We start from the raw sequence: 9,708 nt of genomic DNA on the forward strand, positions 1-9,708 counted from the left end.
ACAATATCGAGGACAGTTTCAGTTGCATCTGCACAGTTTGGAGAGACTCTCAGAGGTAAATCAGCTAGAATCTGTTTCTGTGGCCAGTAAGGTCCCTGGTGGGGGCTTTTCAATAGCTCCATTTCCTATACTCCCCTCTGGTCTCACCCTACTCCCCACGCCCCAAATTTTAAAGTTTCTACTAAAAGGAAATCATATCTCCCAGTCTCTAAAAAATAGGGCAGATTTAGCATGTATAAAACTTGATGAGTAAGTCATAGGAAGTTTCAAATGCAATTCTCACAAGATGTGGCAATATATAATTTCTGTTTTCTTTCAGAAAAGCACATGCAATGATTTTGAAAAACTAGCTGCCTATTACTTCTCCACCTCCTTGTAAATTATATGAATGTTGTATCTGTGGCTGACATTCCAAATTTTGCAGCTTAAAAGTAAAAGTGTGCCTAAGTGTTAAAGGCAGACGGCACCGATGTAAGCACGTGGGGAATCAGTGTGTCTTCGATGGAAGCCAAGTTTTAGAGCGGGATACATAAGTTTCTCATTGCCCTGTAAGATATGGCATGAGAAAATCACGAGGTGCAGGAAAATTTGTAAAGCAAAGCCCCACACAGTTTTGTAATTTTATAACACAAGCATGAACAGTAGGTGAAGATTTCCAGATCTAAGTCCATCAAAAGGTTATCATTTTACTCTTAATCTGATGGATTTTGTCAAAAAGAATGTTGTTAGTAATATGGATGATTCATACTCTTCAAAAAGAATCCCTTTATTATTTTTGAATGGTTTGGTTTTTCCTTTATTTCACAATATTTGAATAAGCTTCTCTGATTTGATCCCTGTCTCTGTGGTTTCACCTCACTTTTGTTTTAATTGCTTTTCATGTGAAAGATATGGGTAAAGGAGGGAAATTATGTTTGCAATTATATGGAAGGGTGAAGATAAAGGAGGAATATTGTTTTGGTCCAACTTACATAAGCAATTTCTAGATGATACATCCTTTTGCAGCAAAAATTCTTCAAATAAATCACTTGAGCCACACACATGTTATTCTGCTCATTTCCATGTCAAATAAAATAAATGGAGGATAGGTAAGAGAAATAAACATTTATTGAGTCAGGCACTGAGCTGGGAATTTTCGATAACATGAATAGAAATATAATGACTATATTATACTGGGATGTCTAAGATTTTGTTTGGCAAGCATTGTTTTTGGCGTGCAATAAAAATAAAGATGTTATGAGAACAGCAGTCAGCATAATCGCCTATACTATTGACAAAGATTTAACTGTCCATGTTGCCTCCTCAAAACAGAAGGAGACGAATAAATCTGTGGAAAAGAGAAAGTACAAAGTGCACTAACTAAAGGCTTACAGAATTAAAAATACAAGATAAATCAGATGATGATAGTCTTCTGTAATTCTTTAAGGCTAAAAAGGAAAAATCAGCATTACAATAAGTACATGTAGAAATGAGTTTTAAAAATTGAAACAAGATTTCTGGTATATAATCCACTTTTCCCATACCATAATATATTTGATGGTTAAAATCAAAAAAGGAAAAGAGTTATTTCTAGGGGTCAGTTAGGGAAATCAAACTGTGAGAGATACCATCACCACGACTTTGAGCAACCGCCTTGAGGTGACCTACAGTCAGGAAAAAGTCTGCACTCTGGTTTTGTTGATTTTTCACCTGTGACTTACTGTGTATTCTTTCTGGTCCTTATTCGTCATCAGTTTTTATTAAATATAAAAATGGTTATTGAGACAACCTAGCATAAAACTGCAAAGTGATGAATTAGAAGGTGTATTCTCATGTTAAAAAAAAATCAAACCCACCCAACAACTTATTGTAGTGATCACTTCTAAATTCCCACTTAATGCTGAAAAATTTTGCTTGACCTTTCCTAGGGAAGAGAAAAAGCAGAGGTAGTGGTAGCGTTGATAATATGAAAACTTATGTTATTACATAGTCTTTACTTCAGTATGGCTTTGCAGAAGACACAGATCACCCAACAGGCTGTTCTAGATTGCTTTGGTTTCCAAATGAGACTCTTAATTTTTAAAAATGAATGATCAAACACAAAAGCAAGCCTTATGGTGCAAATAAGATTCAAGAAATATCAGAAGTTACATGAAACTAAGCTGAGAGGTTGACTTTTAAACAATTGTTGGTTGTACTTTAAATACTTAACAGCCCAGATCAGCTAGCTGTACAACAGCATATTATATTATTACTAGACAGAGATTTAGAAAAAAATTAGTACATTCACGGTTTTAACAGAATTGTATGATTACATATTTTGTTCATTTTTTTTACAGACATAGACACAATCATATTGAAACTATATATGGATAGATGGTAAGTCATTAAATAATGATTTTCATTTGTCTTACATGATGCTTCACAATATGAGGATTATATATTTCAATGTGTCATATAGTTTTTGAACAACATAAAACAATACAATATAAAATAACAGTTACTTTAAAGTCAGGAATACCACATGGCAAATACACAAATGTGCCACTGAAAAATAGTCAAAGTATGAGATGTGATATCTTTCATTCTAAACAATAAGCCGCTTTGAAGAAAGGACTATAGGACAAGAAGGGGAGGTAGTTTACTTTGACAAATTCAATAGCGTTTCATCAGGAATTTTATAAAACAAATTATTTGTCAGAGATATCTCTGCCATGTAGTTTTTCAATTTCATGCAGTATAACAAAAGATTTTTTTTCCCTTGAGACTTACAAAACTTGGAAAAACTTAGACTATATTTTGAAGTTTATCCAGGTGAAGCATAATTTGACCACAAATGATTAGAGGTTATTTTTGATATTACTACTTCAGTAACCAAAGTTTTGAGGGTAAATTTTTTTTTCTTTTTAATCAGAAACAAGTACAAATGAAGTAATAGACTAAGACTGTCTAAGGGTCTCTCTTATTGAACATAACCATATAAGCAGGATATATTTTTCCACTTTATATGTCTCAATTCTTCCTGACTTGAAATCAGAGCATAAATCTAAGGATGTGGACAACACAGTTGTGGACAAGCGATGTTGTGAGTTACGTGAATCGCTTAGCTGTAAACTCAAAACCCTAAATAGATCATAGATTCACCATATCCAATAGAATTGGGATTTAGCAGGCTTCTCTTGGCATTTTGTAAAATCCTAAAATACCCAAACTTATGAAAATGTCCTACTTTCTATCTTTCTATCTTTTATTTTCATTGAAAGAGATATCATGAGGGTCTCAGACCAAAAATCGCCCTCCTGAAAAACACAAGTCTGAGGAGAGAGCTCCTATTTGATTTGCAGATGGCATACGTACTAATTATGGAACACATCCAGGCCATACTTATAAATAGAACTGGTTAGATCATAAGCTCTCAAGCAATAATTCTGCATTTATAAGTTTTTAAGACTTCCAAGATGAATTCCTCAATGTTGCCTTGGACTTATTAATGGCCTTTGAATTAGTTAAGCACTTAATGAATTGAGCTAGAATCACTAAGCATGTAAATCTCTAAATGAGGTAACTTGTGACCCTCGAACTGAGCCTTATATCTGTGTGGCTGATTTAACGTTTGACTCAGTCTTTTGTAGGGCCGCAATCATTGTTTAGGAATAATTTAGTTTCTTGCAGTTCCTATGTTGCTATGGAAAATAATTAATTCTTAGGAAAAATATAGACCCTGGAGCAAGAGAATAAACAGCCTGTAAGTATAGACAGCTAAGGAGAAGAGAAGAAGCAAGGATGTTAAACCAAATCAACCTGACTTGGAGGAATGGATCTCTGTTTTTCTCTCAAGTAAAGTACAGCCACATGGTTCCCTTCAGGTTAAGGGTACATCAGCAACGCTTTCCTGACTACACTTGGGCCTTTGACCAGAAATCCTGGATTTTACTAAGATCATGAGAATCAAAGACGGTTAGAGCCGTAAGAGGTCTTAGAAACATTTCAGGCAAACACACTTATTTCACAGGTGAGGAAACCAGTGACTAGAATTTAAAGGACTTGCATTAAGTCACATAGCCTGTTTAGTGGCAGCAATGTGACCTGGACCTGGAAACTGAGTTCTCAGCCCACTCACTACCCTAGCAATGACGCTATTGTGCTTGAGCTGGAAAGTCAGAAAAAGAAATTTGTTCACCGAAGTACACATGAAATTTTTATCAATGGCAAATCTATGTTTGCAACACTGGGATGGTAATCCAGAGTCATTTACATTTTTCTGTATGCATGCAAAGTTCCATTGTGTGTGCATTGTCCTTTTTAGACCGAGGCTTGCAATTCAAAGCCATTCAAAAGTGCATCAGTATTTTTTTTTTAATTGAGAATATGGAATTTCTGGAGTGGCTGGCTGATCCCAAAATCCTAGCCAGAGTCAATTCCTTATCAGACAAAGGAAGTTATACTATTCACGTTAGCTCTGTGGTAATTCATTCAAACAATAAATGTAAAAGTCTGCTGCATAATTGGCTTAGACCATTTCATCATCCCCTTTCTGGCTTCTCTATTTATTTACATTAAAAAAGTAAAATTTACTTCCCAATCAATACATTTTCTTATAAAAAAGAAAAACTTTTTTTTTTTAATATGAAAGTAAAGAAAGGCACTTTGTAAAATGTGTACAAATCTGTTTCTTTCTTGTCTACTCTAAGGAGATAGGAAAGTCACCAAATGCAAGGCCAAGTCTTTCTGCAAATAATGGACATCAGTAGGCAGCTTCCAGAGAGAGCCAGATTTCCTCCACAGCCTCAGGATGCTCATTAACTCATAGGATTCTCTGATTCAGTTGGGTCACTATAAGACAAGGAGCCAAACACCTTGATTTTGTACACGTGCTAAGGGATTGACCCACTTAGGACCAAACCAGCGAAAGCAAGTTTTTAGTATATAACCACCTACCGGGATGGGCCTTAGGCACTTAGGAGAATGAAGAATGTAAGTGTGTTAAATGTCAATGACTGCCTGATGGTGACTTGTGCTCATTTGTAAAAAGTGACACAATATTTTTCAGTTTGGGTCATGAGCTTCCATAAACCATCCATTGACCAGCCCATTTCCATGTGATTTGTAACTTGAATATTTAGGTGTTTGTTTATGAAAATATGACTTTTTGTAATTCAGAACATAAGACTATTTAAACCATCTATGTAGTGTTGGTTCATAATCCAGGAGAGAGAAAAAAATACCAGAATCGACAGCCAAATATAAGAAAAAAATTAGGGGCTATTGGGCTCAGTAGGGACTAAGCATGTCTCGGTCCAGTAAAAGACTATTTTTCTAAAAATTAGAGCCATATTCAATACATCTTTTTTTTAAAAAAAAATATTTCATGCTTCTTCCCTCTACTCAGACTATAATTCTATACCTATAATTCTGGAAGCCCGGGCAATGTGTTCTCTTTCAAACCTCAGGCTACCTCTGAGTCTAGTTCCTATCAACATGGGCTTATTGGGGTAGGATATTTAACCCATAGAGGTGAGCTCCAATTCTCTATGTCCAGCTAGTGCGCAGACGTAGAGAATGGGTCGCAAACAGGTGAAATGAAAAACAGAGGGAGGCAGTTGGATGAGTCCTAGATGCTCTCTTTAAAACAGAGATCCAGGCTTTTGACTGCTCCTTGGAACTGACTTTGAGAGTCTCACTAGCACACCCCGGCCTTTGTAGCTGTTCCCACCACTCCACAGACGCTAGTTTCTTAGAACTTTCATTTGGACACTGCTGACGTGAGTGCTGTCTCCGCCTCTGCCAAGATTTTGCACATGGATCTACTCCAGAGAGATACTAACTCCTGGCTTTGCTTAAAATCTCTTTGCTGCCCAAGATTGCTCAGAAAAACAAAGCAAAACAAAAACCCTTTCTGTAAAACAGTGTGTTAGATGTTACCACTCCCCTTCTTTATGGTGGCTTCATGAATATTTACCCAGAGAAGAGCAGCAGCCCCAGAGTAGCCCTGAACTACAGGAGAAGTAATTTCTGGTCTGCGGAGAGCCCTGTAACTTTAGGTTGGAGGTTGCTGGACATAAAAGAATCAGATAAACTATACTACATTGTGTTTGAAATTGAATATTGTCATCCACTTCATATGTGTCAGTGGGCTTTGAGTTGCTATGGGATTTTACTCCACAAACAGGGACTGCATATACTACTTTGTACTGTCAATACTCATTGTAGCCTCATAGCAGAAAATACTGTACCCACTGAATACGTAAACAGCTGAACTGGGAAGATAGAAAATAGTCTTTTATATTACCTAAGTGATAGAAAAATAGTCTTCAAAAATACATTGTTAAACGTATGGGTTTGTATTAAAGTAGAATTTGTATGTACAGTAAGGCAGTATTTCCATTAGCATCCTGCTGTAATTATCTTTTAAATTAAAATTAGTCTTTTGGGATTTTTTTCACTAAGAGAAGACTAGGGTGTATAATAAATTATCCATCACGCTAAATGAAGCAGAAAAACATTTTAGAAGTATTCACCACATGAAACTAATTTGCCTCTTGTGTAAGAAAATTTCACTTTCCAAACTATATTCTCTAGAGGCTTTAGAATGAAATACAATTTAGGGGAGAAAATCCATGCTTAACGAATTCAAACTATCTTAAGAAAAAAATTGGAGGCATCATCTTTACTTGCATATCAGCAAGGTATCACTAAGGTCACAGGAAGTGATGTAAACAATTTGTTAGGTGTTCTGGAATGCATTCTTTTTAAAAAAATGTATTTCGTTAATCCCAATAAAATGAAAAAGGAGTGCAAAGTTAAGCGACTGGTTTTCAAAAGGGGTTTTCATGGCAGTTTTCGCGTATCTATCGTCTTCCTGTGGTAAACTATTTTAATTATTACATTTCCTTCTGTCACACAGCAAAACATGAAAGCCTTTTCCAGAGGCTATACCTATGGCCCTGTCCCTCAAGAATACTAAGCAATGTGCTTTTATTTCATTGAACACGTAATTTTATAACTAATAGCAAAAAGTGAATCTACAAATCACAGTTAGGAAACAAAATGATTGGTTCTGGAATCAGCTGTTGGGGAAAGAGGCAATCGGTTGAAAATGGAGCACAAAAAGGAGTGAACTGTGAGTTTTTGTAGTGTCATGCTAACCCCATTCTTGAACATTCTCTAGTAGAGCGCATTTGATGTACTCTGTAGTGTTACCTGAAGAAAAATCACATTTTAACCAATCATTTCGTTAATCAAGCTATCACTGAAAGGAGAGCTTAAGACACGCGGGATCTAGGTAATCCAGCCCACCCAGCTGGCGTCTGCAGCTGCTCGGTGTCGCGGTGCACGGGGCCAGGTCTTTCTCAGCTGGATTCTGTTGAAGGGAAGGTGGAGCCTCGATCGCCGGTTCTTCACACAAAGGCCGGTTTTGAGCGTGGGGACCTCGTGCCAACACCAGGATGTTGTTGTCCGTCAGCCCAGACACCCTGGTGTACTCCTTGCTGGATTCGGGAGCGCTGGGCTTCTCTGTGTGGCTGCTGTTCTCTTTCTGTTTTGGGAGCAATGCTAGTGCTCCATCTTTGTTGATCTTGTGAATCTCCACGTAATCCAAGAGTTTAGCAGCAATAAAGGCGGTTTTCTCCTGGGGCAGCAGCCACACGGTGTCTGGGTCAGTCTTGGAATGGAAACTTTCCACCTCTCTCTGCTCAGTCACTTTTTCCTCCCCTTCAGTCTCAGCGGTTTCTGAGGATTTTAAAGCATGCTTGTCTGTTTTGTCCAACAAAGGAGCCGATGCGCCTGCCGTGCCCATGGCCAGCTCACACCCATCACCATTGTGGTAAGAAGATTTGGGGTTGTGCTGTCTGGGGGGCTGCAGTAAAGGCCATGTTGATTTGGACTCGCTGGCATGGAAATAGGAGATTTTGCCTTCCAAGCTTGTGCTCTGGGGGTCCCAGATGCGGGTACCCTTTGTTTCAGGATTCTCTGGCTTTTCAATGCTTTCAGAGATGTGGAATGTGGAGGGATTTCCCCAGGGTTCCTCGCACTTGTCGGACAAAAGCGAAGGGCTGTCACAGCTGCCCTGGCCAGAGTCACTGTCGGGATCCAGCTGTTTGGGCTTCATGCCTTGACCTGGGAGTTCTTTTGAGTGGGCCGGCATCAGCTGCTGGTCCTCATTGTCGACGACTTCTAAAAACTCCACCAGCAAATCCTCATAGTCAGAAGAGGGAGGGAAATCTTGGCACCCCAGGGCGCTCAGTAGTTCTTCAGACTTGCCCTTCTATTAAAACACAGACACAAGGTGAGAAAGCTGTTGCTCCATAACATTCCAAAGCAGCATCACAGCCCCGCCTGTGTTCATGACAATGGGTAGGTGGGATGTGGTAACAGCCTAGCAGAATTTCCCAAACTCTAGACATTTGTGTACCAGGCCATTTATAATCACCTCCTGAACTACTTACTATACATCTAACAGTTTCCTTGAAGTCACTTCGCGATTTTAACTTAGTCTCTCTCTAAGCAATAATGATCATGAGTTTAATGGGCAAGTAGTATATGGACGGGTAATAAACATATAACTATTAAATAAGAAAAGTTTGTAAAACATCTAAAACCACACTGCTCACACATGCATTTGGCACTCGGGGACTCACTGGCTCTGAGATCTGGTTGCTGGCCTCCTAACCTCCTCTGCCACTTTCCAGAGTCTGGAAGTAATAAGTAGCTTCCCATTTCTTCCTTCGCCCCTGGGCTCCTCCTCTTCCTTCTTCTCCCTTCCTTCCTTCTCTTCTACTTTCCCCTCTCTTTCTACTTCATTTCCTTTTACTCTTCTCCCTCCTCCCTTCTCTTCCTAATATTTTCTCCCTCTCCTGCTAGTTCTCTCCCTCCTCCTCATCTCGATTCTTCTCCTTCTCTCTCTCTCTTCCTCCTGCTTTCTTCTCTTACTTTACACTCCTCTTCCTGATCCTCTGACTTAGGTCAGGTACTGGTGCCGAATTCCTGATTTTATCACGTATTAAAGAGTATTGACTTTGAAGAAGCTGCTCAATGATCCTCAGTTTCTCCGTTTGTAAAATGATACTGTTACATGGGAGGGTTCTTTTGAAGATTAGAGGTAATGTGATTGAGAAAACAAAAACATTTTATGGACACATAAAAAGCAGTTACGTTATTACTAAGTCTCTGTGCCTACAAGGTCGAATAGTTAATTTAGTTAGCTGGGATGTTCATGCTGGTTTTATAAAGGTCAGTGGGAGAGACTGGATAGCGGGGTAAGAGGACTGAACTAGGACCCCAAATTCCGGGGCGCTAGTCCCTGCTCTGATACTTGCAATCGGAGTGAATGCAGTGAAGCCAAATTCTCTGGGACTCACTTCCCACTTCCTGTGCTGTTGTTGGCCTTGCCGTGGCTGGGTCAAGTGGTACAGTGTGCAGATAATTGCTTTTATACACATCAGTATTAAGCTTAAGGTCAAATTGAAACTATATATTTCAGCCTGCAGAGAAATTAAAATGTTCTAAACCCTCTTTTCATTCAAAACACTTAAATTTCATTCCATTTGAATCAGCCTAAATGGGCCCTGGTGAACGCCAGCCCCACCGCACTGATCCAGTCTCAACCGAGTGCCCAGACAAAGTAAAACACGTGACAGGATACTCTGCTACTACGACCTTATGTAACGGACATTCAGGTGATAGAGGGGGTGGTGGTAGGTCCCTCTTTTGTATTAAATTAATATTTACACT

The 9,708-nt window shown here is 38.7% G+C and overlaps 1 protein-coding gene across 1 annotated transcript in view; it reads right to left on the reverse strand.

The window, feature by feature from the left end:
• Positions 1-7,225: 7,225 nt before the first annotated feature.
• The window catches only part of PRLR (prolactin receptor), a 33,184-nt gene continuing 30,701 nt past the window's right edge, over positions 7,226-9,708 (reverse strand). The window contains exon 9 of the mRNA XM_006917805.1: positions 7,226-8,242. Within this exon, the coding sequence (XP_006917867.1) occupies positions 7,226-8,242 (1,017 nt within the window). The remainder of the gene's footprint in view (positions 8,243-9,708) is intronic.

This window comes from Pteropus alecto, unplaced genomic scaffold, assembly GCF_000325575.1.
Source record: "Pteropus alecto unplaced genomic scaffold, ASM32557v1 scaffold127, whole genome shotgun sequence".
NCBI lineage: Eukaryota > Metazoa > Chordata > Mammalia > Chiroptera > Pteropodidae > Pteropus > Pteropus alecto.